Source organism: Saccostrea echinata, unplaced genomic scaffold, assembly GCF_033153115.1.
Source record: "Saccostrea echinata isolate AGI-Se365-2 ecotype Australia unplaced genomic scaffold, CSIRO_AGI_Sech_v1 ptg000020l, whole genome shotgun sequence".
Lineage (NCBI taxonomy): Eukaryota > Metazoa > Mollusca > Bivalvia > Ostreida > Ostreidae > Saccostrea > Saccostrea echinata.
Window position 1 is genome coordinate 3312513 of NW_026889769.1, and position 19253 is coordinate 3331765.

Here is a 19253-nt window from a genome sequence, read left to right on the forward strand (position 1 = left end):
AAACATATGTCTTTCTTTCTAAAAATTGGGCCTCACTTCTTTAACTATACAAGTCCTTTGACCCAGTTAGTAGAACCTTAAAGTCACCTGTATGACCTCTATTTTCTAGGTAAGATAAAATCTGTAAAAACAAATTATCATAAAGATAAAAGTGATAATGTAATCTGTTGAAAAAAAATTCAAATGCAATGATTAAGACTTATTACTGTAAACCAACTTTTATTCGCGTGCGAGAAATATCCGCGAGTTTCGCGACCTACTTTACCTCGCGAATAGTAATCGGCGCGAACCATTCATTTTACTTTGTTTTTGTAAAGAATGTTTCTTCAGTCGCGAAAATTAATCGTCGCGGATTGATTTCAAACTGACGAATTGCGAATTTTCAGAAATTTGATCATGCGAATAATATATACTAGTAGTTGGTTTACAGTAACTTAATCCTCGTTTAAGTTATTAGTCACTCTTTGTTCTACTATAATATATTGTGTTTTAGTTGAATACCTCTTTGGTTAAAATCTAAGTGCTTTGCCTCGTTATATGCACATGGTGATATTAAGCCTAAGGCAAATTGCTTGGCAATATCATAGAGCTTGTTCATTGAAAAGTATTCAACATCAATAATTTATAGAGGAATGTTTCGTCATTGTCATTTGCACCATCTGGGTTTTTCTTTCCCCCAAACAATAGATTTCGTCTTCCGTTGCACGCAAAGTTGAGAGCGAATCCAACACATATGTGCATGCATAAAAAAGCTTTTTGTTTGCAGTATATACGGCCTCCATTATATCGTTTCTCCTTTCATCCAAAATTATTTGTAAACATTTGTATCATTTCTTAATATTCTTCCAAAAAGATCGTTGCATCATGAAATGTTAAATAATAGATTTATCAATACGTATATCATTTTTCAGATTGCCCTTGGGCCAAAAAGGGTATTTATTCAAACATTTTTTTATGAAGCGATCATTATACATATAAAATATTAAATGTTTCTTGTTAAGATCATTACCAGGGGTGTGATTTGAATTTAAATTCTATTCACATTTGTTCTTTATTCATGTCCTCCCTCTTTATTTAAAAAAAAAAAACAAAAATATAATTAGCAGTATACAAGAATTAGAATGCATACATATAATTACAAGGAAAAAATAGATAAACATTATGTCCGAACTTTCTGAAAATGTGTATCCGTCCGTCACGCCATCTTGTGATCGCTTCCCCTATACTATATTTTGGGGATGCCAAATAAGTTACTTTACTGTGATTAGCCTGTTCCTGCAGATGTGCAATACGATTTTGAAATCTCGATTTTTGGCTCCAAGAGTCCCATGGGCCTAAAAGGTGTGGTTTTAAGACTATCATCTTACTCTTACACATTTTAACCGTCACGGTAGCTCAATTGGTAGAGCGCTCGTTCCGTGATCGGAAGGTCGTGTGTTCGAATCACGGCCACGACCGACCCAAGTCGATAAAAAATAGGTAGCAACTGTTCCTTCGCCAAGCGCTCGGCACTTTGAAGTGAAAGTTGTGGGTCCTTCGGATGAAACCTTAAAAACCGAGGCCCCGTGTCACGGTAGGCGTTGGCACGATAAAGAACCCTCACTGCTCAATGGCCCTGAGTGCCGAGTAAAGGTCTAATTTGAAGCCCTACACCGGTATATGGTGACGTCTCTATATGAGTGAAAAATTCTCGAACGGGACGTAAAGCAACGTACAATCAATCTTACACATTTTAAGTGGTAGCAAAGAAAAAAGTCGTTTTGCTAATGATTGGTTATTTCATGAAGATGTGCATTAATTAAAGCTTTGTATTGCTGATGTCTTGAACTCCTCATGGACTACAAATGGTATGGGTTAATTACGTATATCCTCAAGTAACGGAAAAATACTTTCATCAATCTTGAATTCCTTTTACATCTTGGGGTACATACTACCACTGCAGTTTTAGATGCTGCTTTTGAACTTTATAATTATTTTCTGGATAAATATTAGCTGGAGAGCTGTAGCTCTCTGGTTGAAAAAAAATCGGATAGACAAACCAGAGAAATAAATAAAACATAGTTTTGCATTTGATTAACTTGCTTTATTAATCGTAAGCTATAGTTTACGGACTTTAAGGCTTGTAGACTGATGAACATAATTTCAAGACTTGTAAACTGTGGTTAGCAACTCTTAACTATATGCATTGCTGTATTTGCCAAAAATACCTGTAGTTTTCAACTCTTAACTATTATAATAGTTTACGGCTATAAGAGACTCCATATTCACAATTAACGTTTTTTTACTTTTGAGAATTTTAGCTTGATAAATAAATTGTGAATTCGCATTTTTTTTATGCGAAAATTGTTTCTCGACTTGTAAATATATTTAACTACACTAAACAGTAGTTTTGTTCATGAATATTAGGGAAAAGCCTTGCTACGTTTCGCAAACTATGGTTTTACAATTATGAAACGTAGTTTATCAAATTCAAAACTATACTTTCCTTCTTTAATTTTATTTTGTTGCAAAATTGGCGTGTTATAGATTTCATTCGAAAACTTCTACATGTGAAAAAAACTATTGCCTTTAATTCGACGTTTCAGTCTTTAAGACTTTTAACATTCCAATTAACGAAAGTGAGTTTGATGTAAGATACATTTACTGGATTCCTAAATTTCATAAAAATCCTTACAAAGATGCATTGCCGGGTTCAGCAACTGCTCTTATAAGCCTCTGTCTTTACTCTTTACAAAATCTTTAACTGTTGTAAAGAAAAACTCAGACGTACTGTGCTACAGCATATTCTAGAAGTGGTGTAAATCAAATTTCGATTCTCAAAAACTCATCCCACCCCCCACCCCCAAAAGAAAGTTTTACAAAATTTAAAATCATATTTTTATTTCGAAAGTTAGCAACATCAAAACGTTTGACTTTTCTACACTTTATACAACCATTCCTCACGATAAATTAAAGATTAGGTTTTTTGATATCATAGGGAACTGCTTCTTGGTTAAAAATGGAACTCGGAAATTTTCATATCTTGTGATTGGTCATCTAAAAATTACTTTGTAAAAAATTTACTCTGATTTTGATCTACACACAAGTGCTCTAAAGTTGGTATTAAAAGGATGCTGGAGTTCCTCATTGACAACATCTAAGTATTCTTCGGAAACCATGTCTTCCAACAAAATGTTGGCATTGCGCTGGGAACTAGTTATTCTACTTATTAGCCGACCTATATTTTATATTCCAATGAAGCAGAAATTATTCAAAAACTTCTACATGAGAATAGAAAACACTTACTGTGACCTTCAACTCCATATTCAGATATATTGACGACTTTTAATCAATTAACAAAAGTTACATGTACTTCCATTCATATGTCGACTTGGTGTATCCCAGCGAACTCGAAGTAAAAGATACCACAGAGTATGTCACATCTGTTTCATATTTGGATGTTTTACTGACTATAGACAATAAGGGCAAATTAACAACTAAATTTGTATGACAAATGCGATGACTTCAGCTTTTCCATCGTCGACTTTCCTTATTTATGTAGTAATATTCCGCTACCACCTGCATATGCATGGTGTTAATGTCTCCCAACTTGTTCGATGCTCAAGAAAATGCTCTGAGTACGATCAATTTTTAAGTCGAAGTAGTCTACCGACAGATAAGTTGACGTTACATGGATTTCAACCCCTTCGTTGAAAGTCAGCATTATAATGACCTAGTAAACAAATATAACCTATCATTTGGTCATATTTTGATTGCCTTGATAGGCCTTTGTGTTTTACTTAATTTGACTACGGAATATTCCGTCTACCTGATCAATACATAGAGCTCACAGAGAATGCTTATTCCTCTTAGGCATCTGATCCCACCTCTGGAATTTCAAGAGGTCCGTGTTTTATGTCCTATTCACAGATTTGTACATTTTTTGGAGATCAATCACTGTACGTTATCTTCACCTTTTTATTAGAGATCTCGACGACGTTTTATCAACAATAGACTCGGTATATCCCAGTGAACTCGAAAGAAAAGACAAAACAGAGTTTGCCACATCTGTTTCACATCTAGATGTTTTACTGATCATAGACTTAAAGGGCCAACTAACAAGAAAACTACTAGTATATGAAACACGTAATGACTTTCAGCTTTTTCCAGCTTTTTCGTCAACTTCCTTTATTTATGAAGTAATATTCCAATTACCTGCATGTGGTGTTTTTGTCTCACAACTGAATTGGTGCTGTATTTATGGATTACCTTGTTTAACTGGTCAATACAAGAGGGCTCACTGCGGGTTTGACAGGTCCAAGGGAATGCTTACTCCTCCTAGGCACCTGATCTAACCTCCGCGTGTTTTTGCTCTAATCACGATTCGTTTTGTTTACAGGATTTTGTTAAGTCGATAAAACTGTTCGTGATCCTTCAACTTTTCATTAATATTTAGTGCAAAAAGTAAATAGCTTGTCAGAGCCTTAAGCTATATTAAACAACTGCTTATTATCGTACATTTCTGTGGCAACTAGAAGTAAGAAAATTACTCATTTTTCGCTATTTACTATCGACTAGAGAACCGTATTCTGTTGTCTGTTCACTATTCTTACTGAAGGTGTTCTTATATCTAGACCCCCAACCCTAAAGCTAACATGGCCAAAGGGATCACAGTGTATACATTGTACTTATAAGAAGAACATAGTACAGGGGGCTCGATAACATCCAGAATCCCATAATTCGACCTTCATCTTCTGTCAGAGGAAAGGTCTGGGAGTGACCAGTTGACCGCCAAAAGGAATTAGGTTTGCAAGATTCCAAACCCCTATAGATGACAATGCAGTTGTAATGGGGGCAAGTGCACAAAGGGCTGGAAAACTTCCATTTAACTTGCGACTATGGCTGGGACGACACAACTTTCTCTATATCGGTACATATCACGATACTTGAGCCATGATACGATATGTATCACGATATGTTGATTTGGTTATAAAATCTTTTGAATGTATGTGTGTGTGTGTGTGTGTGTGTGAGGGTGTGTGTGTGTGTGTGTGTGTGTGTGTGTGTGTCTATTGAAATGAACAAAACATTTCCCCACAATAAGAATAATTTATTCAAAGAAGTATATCTGTTGTAAAACAAAACTATTTTACACAAGTGGTGTTAATGTAAATTATGTATTTCATATTTATATTATATTTAGCATATTTAATTTATATATTAAACCCAAAATGTTAAGTAAAGTAAGCAAAGAAAAAAAATGTCAGATTTTTTTTTTTGGCAATATTTTGATATTTCTTCAAACGTATCGATATGTGTATCAAGCTCACACAGAATCGATATTATCGATACTTCAATTAATATATCATCCAAGCCCTACAGTGAGTTGCGACGTAGAGGTTAAGGACATACGCAACGTACCTTACCTACTGATAATTTTTCAAGATATTCTTAATTTAAGATTATAGTGCCATCAGACGTTCGTAGACAAAAAATCAGCATGCATAACCAGGCAGGGGTTTTGAAAAGATATCAATATTGATGAAAATTCTTGTATAATTCAAAGAAAAATACACAAAAATTACTAAACATATATTCTACGTTTTGTTTATCCAAACTTGTTTTAGAAGACGTGTACAACAGCATATATAGACATAAAAATGTAGCACATGGTTCCTTTAAGTATTGGAACTCTTCAACTCCAGGGAAAAAGACAATAAAGTTCAAACTACGTTGCGGATGTCCTTAAACTGAGATACTATTCAGTGAGTCTACGAGTGCACTTGTAAGCCAGTTGCGATATACTCCTGACAACTTTATTGCAATTTGGTAGTTAATCAATGCATCTGTATATATTTTATAAAAAATCATGCAAGTTTATATGCCTTTCAAAGAAAGGTTAAACATGTATCTTAATAATGTGAAATACAATTCCTACAGAAACATTAGAGTTATCTCTCTTGGAAAAGAAACGTGTCATTCACAGCAAATATATACATAACTTCTTTCACGATTTTAACAGTCTATCTTTAGACAAATGTATATGTAATAATAAATCTCCCTTTAAAGTAATGCAAATACACAAAATTCTCGGGTTAACCCGTAAGCGGCTTTAGCACCTAGACTCATATACATACATACATACATACATACATATATATATATATATATATATATATATATATATATATATATATATATATATATATATATATATATATATATATATATATATATATATATATATATATATATTCGCCTTCATTATAGATTAAAAAAATTATAGGTGGAAATGGTCAGAATATTAAATGTATATTTTTAAAATTGTTGTAAGACCTTCAGAGTTACTAGTAAACGATGAATTGTGACTTTGATCTCTGAGTTTCTATTCAGATTAATTAAAAGGTATTTTTTGAAGAAAAAAATCATTTCATATTGCATAAAGCACCTTAACACAAGTATCAGACTAAAATCACATTGTACTTCACGTCAGTGAATATGTGAATTAATTAAAGTCCCATTGGCTCATGCATGTCTATGAACTTTGTGACAAGATAAGATTCATGTTGTATTCTGCATCAAAATATATGTTCAGGCTTCATTTTAAAAATAGATATTAATGATAATTCTGATAAATTTTTAGGGTAATTTAAATAGGCATTTTTTTGGCATATTCTTAAACCTTATTAAGAAAAGACTAAAGATGAAACATGCAATGCTTTGATTAAAATCTTAAGACACATGTATATCCTAAGTAAATATAAAGTAAAAGCAGTAAAAATTACTATAAAAGTACGATTCAAATCTTTTTTCTTCTGACCAAACCCCTTATATGCATTAATTTAACGTACTATACCCTTTGCTCTAATTAAGTTCCGTGGATACTTTCAATTTTCTGTATGTTCCAAATGAAAAAGGACACAGTACTTCGAGGGAGGGGGGGGGGGCAGGAACATTGAATATCTTGAACAACAAAAAATCATTAAATACCACTACTTTTAGCGTGTTTTTATGAATACCTATTGAGTTGCATTAATCGGACAGTCAATGGGCCTCAGATTGCATGCTAAACGTGAATGTGATAATTCGATCCTCATACAGTGCTTGGTCGCTTTAGGATCAATACTCTTCTTTTTTACTTGAAGTATATTTTTGGTCAGTTTCTTACTGTGTTGATCCATGCAATCATACGGTCTTATATTTGATCACTAAAGTTGAAATATAAAAAAATGTACATAGTTCCGATTTGACATATCTTAGCATTGAAACAATTATTTGTGTTAATTGGACATATGTTGGAGGAACCTGCATGTCTGATTGCACAAAAAAAGGGCAGCTCAACGGATGATTAACTTCGTTTACACCTAAGCAAACCACTGAATTGGAACGTAATCATTTTATGAAACACCACAGCACATTTAATTTATCCTGAATACGGGTATTTTGGCGAGCAAGTACAAAAGGTCGACACAATAAGTTTATAAACGTGTACTTGGCAAAATCTCTAGGACATTGTAACGGCGATCAAGTGTGAAAAAAAGATATTTAATACACAACAACACCATGTCCTAGCGGATATGGAATGAAAACATTGCTGTCGGGCCACGAGAGAGATTCATTTAACTGCGTGGGGTTCATACACCACAGTCGGACCCACTGCTTTAAGGAAAACTAGTCTAAGGGAGTCCTTCCAATCAATCGAACGGATTTTTTTTATAACACCGGAGATATATTTCATGCGCTCGTTATCAGCAACACACGATCTCGCGTGCGCCGAACGTGCTATCAAGTTACAGTGCATCATCGGCAAGTGTTGCTGAACAGTCGTGCTGTATGGAAGTGCAGCGATAAGGATACGTATTGTGTTCAGTTTGAGTTTTTAACTATGGCCAAAACGTAATGTAACAGGAAGGTGGACATACTGATGGGATTTCTGCTATGCCGCCAAATTTCTTTATTCTTGCCTTATTATTGATTCTCTCATGTTCCGTGTCTGTGTTTGGACAGGACGATTTGACAGGTATGTGAAGAATAAAGCGCATTTGTGTAATTAGGTGAAAGAATTTCCTTCTTAAATCCTTAGAATCGTTTGCAGGAAGAGATTTATTTTCAGAATCCCATAGAAGACGTAAGCCGTTACTGGTAGTAAAAATAACAGTCTGGTTTTCATAAATTCTGCTGCAAAATTGTGTAACTATCTTAAAACGCTAGCTCAGTGCAATATATATTGAAGTTCTGCACCTGGGGAATTTCTTTATCTATATCAAGTTAGCTTATGGAAAACATGGTGTACCGAGATGGAAAGCTTCTTGCTCCCTATGTCACATTGCTAAAGAGTACTCGGAAATCTCTCATCGGCGGTGAATTTTTAATTTCGCTTTAACAATCATAAGAATGCGTATTGTTAAGTCCTTTAGTGTACAGCCGGATGACCCTCCTAAAACGTTTTTCCCCGGTGTAACAAATTTATATGTATCCTAAAATTACTTTATGATACAGCGCTTTTTTCATCTTGCCATTTAGTAATTGAATTAGGATAAGCGGAAATAACACCCAAATACATTGGACTTCTCACTGAAGTGTATATAATATGCAAATTGATTTGGAGTGGTTACAGGGCACTTGTTTTCGTTTCCCGCCTGAATTACCATGTAGACACCAGGCATCTGTTTTAGATGGTATTATAGCTCATACCATCGATCTCCTCGATGGTATTTTCAGTCAACTGTCTAAGGCATCGTAAGCAATTGCACATTAGTGGGTAAAGACAAGGATCCTCATCCCCCTGCTAATTAGGTTATCCCATCAATTCTCGCCATAAATTACTTAATAGTGTTCGAAATGAATACTTTTGAGTTCTGTTATCTACATGTTTAGGCATTTTGTGTAGGAAAATCTTAGCGGTTTCTGAATGGCCATCATAAAGTCTTGGCTAATACTAAAGTTTCATAAATAATTTTCTATGGAAACAATTTATGAGATTAATCACAGTAAATTGGAATTCTAGGCTTTTGAGCCAGGCATTTACAGTATAAGTATTGTTTAAACCGTGTTCATGAGAATGGATAGTATTTTTTGATATTGTGGAAAATTGGGTGCTATTGGCAAAGGACGAGTTCATTTACCTCGCATCGAGCACATTTAATTCAGCGATAAAGAATTACAAGATAAAACACAAAACACCTTTGTACAAACTTTAAACAAATAGAGTTGCAGAAAGGACAAACGTCATCAAACAGGTGTAGCATAAAATCATTATACAGTATTTGTTATTCATTGATCCGGGCTTAGTCGTATGAATAGGCAAAATTAATATCACAATATGTATCAAATAGCCGCATCCTCTTGTTCGTGGTCCAGAACTTGACGTTTACCTCCACTCGTTTGCCGGGGAATTTTATTTTCTGTCATGATAACGTTTCGGAAGACCGAACTCTTCTAATCAATTATGGATGTAGGACATTGCATCACAACAACCACAAGTTGCATGCAGCTAGAATGAAAGAAAGACGTTATAATCATTGTAGTTATACATAAACTTCTAATAATTTATGAGGAATGGTAGAGATCAATCAAAGACGAAAGGAGGAAATTCATTAATCTAAAGAAAAAAATCCTTGGGGTTTTACTTTCGCACGAATCACACGCTGAGTTCAGAGGGCCATCTAATATTTGTCTTCTGAGGAGACCTTCAGCCAAATATTTTTTGACAAGATGGTTATTGATGAAGATTCGGGTAGTTCACTGACGGCCTGTATTGATTCTTCTCAACTTCTGGAAGAAATAGATCTATCTTCGCTCTTGATGTCAATGGAAGAGATTAACTGTGTTTTGACGTGGGGGTTATCGGTCTATTTTCCTGTTTTGGTCCTTCAGAATACAGTTTTACTCCGAAATATTGTCTTAATTGAATCACTGTTATATTAGTCGACTTAGCTGTGCTTAAAAATGTTTTTTTTAAAAAAAAAAAAACAGAAAAAAGGATTAAATGCACTGTATTTATTTTTAAAGAAAAATATTGAACCCTACGTTTTTAATGTTTTCCCATGACAATGATTTATTCTCTTAAATGTACAGACATACAACATACATTGTAGAGAGGAGGTGGGAAATGATACAAGCACATAGAAAGTGGAAATAAAACATGTATATATATAATAAACAGTATACGAAGTATCATGATTCAAGTCAATTAGTTCCATCTGTGATTCGTTTAATTTGTTTAAATTTCTCTATATTTGGTCTGTATATGAGATAATTTGAGGTATATTTTAACCTAGCCTCATTAATTTTTGTGTGTGTGTACATTCAAAAACATAAAGAAATTCATTACCAATCTTAACAAGATCACGTAAAGTACTCGTGTGTTCTCTTGGAAGACCATTCCATCTCCCAGTTTCAATAGGGAGTTTGAAATTGTTGCATCTAAATCTATATAGCAAAGCTGAAAATTTCCGTGGCACAACATAAAAAAGATATTTTTCCGGTTCAAGTATTTCTTTATAAATTCGGTCTTAATACCCTTTGATGAATTATAAATATTACTTTCCAGTTTTGGATATTTTGGTCAACAAGTATTCTTTTTACTTCATTTATAAGTTATAACCCATGCTAAACTGTACATCTGTTGTGAAGTCCATAAATGAAATCACCAAATACATGTAATATTCATTTGGAATTGAACTCATTTACCAAAATATTGGCCATCTGTCTAGAGATTGATACACACAAGTTTGCGTATAGTATTATTATCAATCATTTCGATGTATGCCAACACACACACACACGCGCACACACGAGAGAGAGAGAGAGAGAGAGAGAGAGAGAGAGAGAGAGAGAGTTTCATTCGAATTATTGCAGGGGAATTTTAAACTATGCATGGAACGTTTTCTTGGACATCGTCCATTACTTTTGATGTATATATAAAGAGCTACTTATAAAATCTGCTTTATCTTAAATATATTACTAATCTTCCAATAGGATTAATAGTTTTATTTATATTTATCGCTTCACGTACTTATGAAAATAAATATATGGTAAAGAATTTTCAATATAGTCCTATGAGACCATGAAGGATGGGTATGTCAGATGTACTTTAAAATACTAGTAATAATTATTTTTGGCGTAGCTGGCCATCGGATATCCTCATTATTTATTGTGGACAATCGGATAAAATCTTCACATTTATTTAAAGGATTAATGTACATAATGATCTTTTGAGAACACGTGATAAACTGTAAATAAATGATTGTTATGATATTTTCCTTAAATACACGGTACATTGATAAAAAGGAGGACAAGAAATCATTTATCCCATATACACAACGCATGACTAATGGATAACCTTATACAGTTATACAATTATTGCTAGTGTTTGAGGTCAATACGATGATTTAAACACCTGAGAAGTACAATATTCACCGAACCCGAAGGGAGAGGTGAATGTTGTACTTCGAAGATGGCTAAATCATCGTATTGACCTCAAAAACAACAATAATTGTTTTATTATATAATTCAATGATTAAATGATACACACTCATTTAAGCAATCCATGCCATCTTACTTATTTACATTTACTGAAGTACTAGCCAAACATATGAATGAGAGAAACGGGGTTAAGAAACATAACCAGTTGTATTATTTTGGGAATTTATATATAATTCTGCTTTAGGTGCAATGTAGAAAAAATAAATGTCAGGCACATACCGGTATATAGAATTGATTTTGAAAAAGGGACATAATAAGGAAAAAAAATTGACAACTTACCTGAAAACAAATCTTTGACTAGCCCCCCCCCCCCCCCCCCCCCGAAAAAAGAAAAGAATTCTCCCAACTCAAAATATTATTTGGTGGGATGTTAGGGTCCATGAACGAGGGGGGGGGGGCTTTCATTTTAAAATGTTTATCCTTAAAATTTAAATTAAAACTTTACATACTCAAAAAGTGGGGAGAGGGACAGACCTCCTGCAATCCCACCCCACCCCTTACCCAAGAATTTATGTCCCTTAATATTATGTTCATATGAGTGGTTGTCAGGTGCAAATGAAATAACTTTCCAAAACTATTTGTATCAATTAGAAATATCCCAATCTATTTTTAGTCTAATGTGGAGAAAAATAAATCCTTATATTCACCTGAAAGGACACGTGCAATTGAATATAAAGTAATATTTTTTCTACATTGTTGGATCTCTGCCGATCAGAGAGAAAGGAATTATTCAATCATATAATAATATACCTTATTTTTTTAACCAGCAAAAGTTTGTAGAATATATCTAGAAGATATAAATAAAATAAGAAATACATGTACATGTACAATCAAAAGACGGGAATGTCTGATGATGTATGATTTATACATAACTTCTGCAAGGTACAAGTATGCTCCACACAGTTAACAATTAAGGAAAGAAGTTCCTGATTTTTAAAAAAAGATATTGAAGTTGTACAGGTCCTCCAGTACAGGGCAGAAAATAAAATGAAATATGTTCGTCTTTGTTTACGATGTTATAATATTCTATACAATTACTGCTGGGTTTTTTTTAGGTCAATACGATGATTTAGACACCTAAGGAGTACAATATTCACCGAGCCCGAACATCGATGGTGGCTAAATCATCGTATTGACTTCAAAAACCAGCAATAATTGTTTTATTATATGATTCAATGATTAAATGACACACACTCATTAAGCAATCCATGCCATTTTACTTGTTCACATCTACTGAAGTACTAGCCGAACATAATGAGAGAAACGGGGTAAAAAAAAACAAACAGCTGTATTATTTTGGAATTTTTAATTCTAGTTTAGGTGCAATGTAGAAAAAATAAATGTCAGGCACAAATATAGGTTTGATTTTGAAAAAGGGATCATTAAAAGGAAAAAAATGACAACTTACCTGAAAACAAATCTTTGACTAACCCTCCCCCCCCCCCTCCGCCTAAAAAAGGAAAGAATTCTCCCAAATCAAATTTTATTTGGTGAGATATAAAGGTCCATAAACTTTTTGAGGGGAGGGGGGCTTACATTGAAATTTTTTATCCTTAAAATTTAAATTAAAACTTAACATTCTCAAAAGGTGGTGAGAGGGGCAGTTCTGTTGCATCCCCCCACCCCCGACCCCTCACCCAAGAATCTATGAGCCTTAATGTTATGTTCACATGAGTGGATGTCATGTGCAAGTGGTTTAACTTTCCAAAACTATTTGCATCGATTTGGAATTTCCCTATCTATTTTTGGTCCAATGTAGAATAAATAATTCCTTATATTGACCTGGAAGATCACGTGCAGGTCAATATAACGTAGTATTTTTCTAACATTCTTGGATCTCAGCCAATCAGAGAGATGGGAATTATTCAATCATATAATAATATTCTTTATCTCTTGCAGTTCCAATACGATGCTACATGTGCATATCAAGACTAGATAAAAACGACACGTGCAACGATCCCATTGACGGCAAAACTAAGAACAACCTCCCAGACGAGGAATGTCTAAGCGGGGTCTGTGTCAAATGGACAAGATACATCAACAGTAAGTACATTTCCAGGAGTTAAAATGTGACGGAAACTGTTCAATAATGAATTTATTTTATTTACTTCAAATGTATATGCGACAGCAATAGGACATCTAAATTCTAGACGAAACATTTACAGTATACTGCAAATTTAAAGCAAGAAGTGTTGAATATGTCTCACACACCATTCCTCTTTATTCGTGTTTCTTTAATAATAAAAATGAAATGCTTTGTATCGGAATTTGCCAAATTTATTGACTTTTATCTAAATTCGTTTTTATTTTTTATTTGATTTAATTTACTAATGTATGTCAAAGGCCCGTAGAACAGGGGGTGGGTTGGATGAGGTAGGGGTGTGTGCTCATTTCTAGAGCCTATTTTCCGGGGGGGGGGGGTCCACTTTAGAGCCAGTTCTCCGGGAGGGGGGTTATAAAGGGGAATACCTACTCTCCGGTATATCCAAACTGGACAGCATTTTATAACGTACGACATGCATCTAAACTTATGTCTAGTGGTTCTTCGCCATTAATGACTCTTACATTTTGAAATGTTGATTAAATACGGAATAACGAACAGTATCCACGCTTAAAAGTCCATTCAAACAATACATATCAGGAGCAGATCAAACACGGACCTCTAAAACATCAGAGGTGGAATCTGGTGCCATGGAGGAGTGAGTATCCCCTGCCGGCTTGTCACATCTGCCGTGTGCTCCTTGTCATGATCGGGTAAAAATTATTATCATTGGGGTCACCATCGACGATCAGTAAATAAATCAGAGAATGATATGAATAAATTATTTTTGAAAGGATCTTAAATGTACCTTAATGCTAATATCATAAATTTTCTATTTTAAGAAATTAGTCTTTAAACTGGATGTTCAAGACAATACTTACAGACCCGAGGCAATCATCAGTGTATTCAAACAAGACCCATATAATTATATGGTATAAATAGGTATATAAAAGGACAGACTTTGAAATGAAAGATGCAAGATTTTTTTAGTCCAATTTTGGCCCCCGAAGGAATACTGAATATACATATTGTATCTATGGACGAGTAACCGGAAAATGCATTAATGCATATCAAGGAACAAAAGAGATTTTATTGGTATTCATATACATCTCAAAATAAATTCAAATTCTTCAGTTACGGTAGGTTATGAAGGAATCTAGCAAGTGATTTTAGGATGTCATGGTCTTCATTAGTCATGAGCCAATGAAATTGATTATCGTAAGATAGAGACTGAAAATTTTTACATTTAATATTACAATATTTATGAGTTCAAATCTTTGTACACTAAAATGAGGACATACAAGGAGAAAATGAATTTCATCCTGAACCTCTTGGTGATCACAAAGGGAACAAATTCATTCATCTTTAGGTATTTTTTGATATCGTCCAATGCCAATTTTAAGCCTGTGCACCGATATTCGTAACCTTGCTATGACTGATCTATGTTGATTGTTTGTTAAAATATAAGTTAGGGTTCAAAATATTAGTTAGTCTTTAGGCAGGAGAAGGTAGATAATTTATCATCTTTATGTAAATTTTTTGAAATATATTTTACGTTATATACGTTGTCCGTGAGGTAAATTACACGTGTAGATATCCAATTTTCTGTTATTGCCTTATCCATGTCCTCTCCTGGGTATAGTATATACCGACTTGCTTATACCGATATTCCTACGATTTCTGAATTTTTTCCAGAGTAATTTATTTTACCAGAAAAAGTATTCATCATTACAACCAAGGGGAATATTTGAATTCGTTCCAAAATTCCTTGTCTTGGTAGCTAGTCTAATCACCAGGCCGATATTGTTACAGTCCTATGAGACTTGAAAAATAGATTTCTGAAAATTCCTGTGTCTCGTTTAAAATTAGGAATCCATGATGTAAGTTTGAGAACATTTTAAGCTTTAAATCATCCATTTGAATTGAATACTCCATTTTAAACTGTTAATCATTAATTTTGAAAGCATAGTAATGCACTTCAATTTAATAATGTAAACATTTGACATATTTGTTCACTTAACTTTTGAATATTAAAATCGAATATTATTTACACTGACTTTTTAAAAACATCAAGAAACGATACCTTAGTGTCGGTTCTAACTCTTTATTTTTTATATAAAAATCTGCAACCTGACTATTTTTTCAAGATTTTCATTAGACATAATATGTCAGAAAGGACACTTAACAGGGCTGAACTATATGCTATTAAACATTGCAAGTATCTTTAATTATATTTTCTTTGAGTAAAATTTAATTTGTTTTATACTTTTGAAAGGTAAATTATATCTGGAAAGAACCTGCTCAGCAAAGATGGACATGAACATTATGCTGATAGACGGTGTGTGTCGTACAGAGAGCTTCGGGAACGGATACCTCTGCATGTGCGGACGGAACCTCTGTAACTCTGGCATTTCTCAACTCAAATTCACTCAGGCGCATGTGGTTTCTCTTACTCTTTGTCTGCTGTTCACATTTTTCTGGTTACCATAGAAACAATGACGCCACTTGCGTGTTTGTACAATTGATTGTTTATGTGGTGTATATTTGGCATGGAGGTATGCAAGAAAATGAAGAGTCCCTTGATACAAGTTAAGGCCGCTACTAGGGCGACCCTGTCTTGTGTTCCTATTTTCCGATTAATGATTCATGTCTGGGAAATTAATATACGCTATTATTTTGCTATGTATATGTTCAATCAACGAAAAATGCCAAAACATTTGGAAATGAATCAGTATTTAGTTACTAAGCCTCTTTCCAGTTCAACATGACAATCAAATGAAATGCTACAGATTGCACTTCAACAAAGCTCTACAGAAGAGGTCTTCAAAAAAAAAAAACAAAACGAAACATTACTAGTATTTCAAATTCCTAAAGATTTTTGCAAAAGTAAAAAATAGTATTCAGTCTCTGATTATGCCGTCTAAAAATAGAATTAAAGGTACTGATAAGAGTTGTTGCATGTGTGTAGATGTGTTTAAAAAAAATGGTAACGTAAACCTGTTACTATGGTTACATGAAAAACGAATTAATGCTTACATGTTAAAACCATTATCGGGTCTGTCGACTCCATAAAATGGCAGTAGTAAGCATTGGAAATCTAGATAAGCTCTATCCATACCTAATGACTATGCAATCAAGAATTGTGATCTGACTGTTGTCTATTTTTGTGCAGTACATTCAACTTTTTTTTCTTTTTTTCCAAACGTATGTGTATTTTTTTTTCTCGTCTTGATTTGAGTTATCTGATTTGATAAAAACTAAGTTTTTTTTTCTTGTAGTGGAATTGTGGATTTTTTCTTTATGCTGTGTAGAATATTTTTTTCGGGAAATGGTTTTAATTACGCATTATAAATTTTAACGATTTATTTCACAGTGTTTTTTTAATGCATATACTTGTACAACCAAATGTTTCGTCTTGAATCTTGAATATATATATATATATATATATATATATATATATATATATATATATATATATATATATATATATATATATATATATATATGTTACTTTCTTTAAGGTATTCAATGATCTAAGGTAATTGAATAATAATAGATATGTACGGGCTGAACAAGCTGCGTATTCAGACACAATTCAATTTGTTACTATCATTATATATATAAGAGCTGAAAGTGCCCTAATTTATGACATTGACCTGTGCTCGAAGAGTTATTTCTCTCTGTGTTTAACCTAATAAAAATCAGTTTTAAAAATATTATCCGTTAGAGAATCATTTTTAATCATTATTCTGTTACTAAATATAAAGTGCATCTTTCCACAGCAGCATTTTTTAATATTCTTAGTATCTGATTTTTTTTTTTAAATTTGCTTGTCTCCATAGGCCTCAATACAGTCTTCTTTTGATTGCTTAAGGTAATTGCATTTTAGAGAATTCTCTTGGTAAATCCTTTTCTACTCTAGAATGTTTAAATAAATTTAAGAGTAATTTATAAGTGATGAATATTAAAGGGTAGAGAATAAGGTTCTATTAGGGCTGGAATACCTTAAAATTTTTGTTTCCTACTCATTATCGCTAAAGTTCATCAGAACTTTACGATTGTCGTAAAAAAATCCAACTGGTACAGCAGATATAAAAACGACCATCTTATGTTAGGTTTCTTACGCCGTAGCAATCGATATTTCATTCAGAACGTTACTCCACCGACGAAAGTGCTTTATGGTGTAGCAAAGACCCCATTGTCTAGTGCTTTTTTCTTGGAGTTATTACTGAAAAAAAAAAAAATCACATTTGTGACAGTAATTGGTCAGAATCAGATTATTATACAGTTTATGGGAGCATACTGGCATGTTAGTATATATACCGGACATTGAAGAATGTTTCCCAGTTTAAATAATATAATTCAGTGGTTAAGAGGGAGTTATTGTCATCCAAAGTAAAGAAAATTTGTTAGTTGTTTCAAGTAGTATTTTCCCCATTCAAATCTCCACTTCAATATTTGCATGACGTTAATATTTACGTATCGAACAAGATATTGTCAGAACATGTAGTGTCTGTAATCCAATTTTTAGTGGAGTGTTATAGAAGAGTAGATAGCAAGCCGATTAGCTATGGTGTATACATTTTACATACTTATTTGTGTATTTTTATTGCACAGTATATATGATATGATTTACATGCACATTCATTTAAGTTAAAACTCAACCATCGATTGTCAAAACCATATTTTGTTTTCTATCACTTGTTATTGTAAATACTTTATATGTTATGACTCACTTTGTTGATTTGTCTTCCGATATTTGATAGAATTCCAGTTTTTCATGTGTTAACATTTTTATTCATAATAAAATTCACCGAACACTCTTTTAGATGGGTTTGTTTTCATTCACTTCAGGAGCGACAACTCAAACATTGTAAAAGACAGGTCAGAAGCTGCTGTGAAGAAATGGTTGTACAAATATGAATGAAAAGCATATACTAAAATCGTTAGTTTGATATTTTCATCGCGTCATTTGATACAATCATGTACTTGAGAAAACACTTGACTTTCTAATGAACACTAATATTAGATGTTTGATCCGGTAACGTAGTTTGTGTAGAGACTGACATGGTCGTAAAGATCTACAAAGAAGATGGTAATGCTTTGCGATCGGTATCAAAAAAAAAAAAAAAAAAAAAAAAAAAAAATCGAGCTTAACATGGGTTTATGGGGTTTTGTGGTTAATGAAATAAAATCGACACAGTTAATCGAATTTTTTGGAACATCTTAATAAGCACAGTGCATTTCCTTAGGTGGCAGGGGACAGTTTTTTAATTTTTAGTGTATGCCAAACATATGACGAGGAGGTAGGCATATATACATGAGGTTAATAAAAACATATGTTGGGACAGTTTTTTTTTTTGGGGGGGGGGGGGTGCAAATTAATTACACATCATATATCCATAGCTCAAAATATATGTCAACATATAGCATATGACGTAATCTACCTATTACAGTGCATGTGTGCAAAAAATGCACTTTGGGCCCTCCCCAGATTTTGGCTTGTTTTTCCAAGATTTGGACCTCATCCGAACCCATGCAGCCCATCCCAGTCCCGAGAGAGGGGGTGAAACTCCCAATACTGTGTAGATCAATAAATGCACTAATGAAAATTCACCAATTGATCTGGGTCCATTCACCTTCCCTCTGAGATGCAGACCTTCTTCTTAGGCCTACTGCTTTCCAGCTTAATTTCCTCGACAACTGCATGGCAGCATGTCTTAGTTTCGAATTTACAGCTCTGTAT

At 33.5% G+C, this 19253-nt stretch overlaps 1 protein-coding gene across 1 annotated transcript; it reads left to right on the forward strand.

The window, feature by feature from the left end:
* The first annotated feature begins 7420 nt into the window (after positions 1-7420).
* Positions 7421-16349, forward strand: LOC133189937 (protein quiver-like). The gene is made up of 3 exons (XM_061325378.1): positions 7421-7999; positions 13366-13509; positions 15783-16349. The coding sequence occupies exons 1-3, from the start codon at positions 7918-7920 to the stop codon at positions 15995-15997; spliced, it is 441 nt and encodes a 146-aa protein (XP_061181362.1). The 5' UTR covers positions 7421-7917; the 3' UTR covers positions 15998-16349.
* Positions 16350-19253: the final 2904 nt, after the last annotated feature.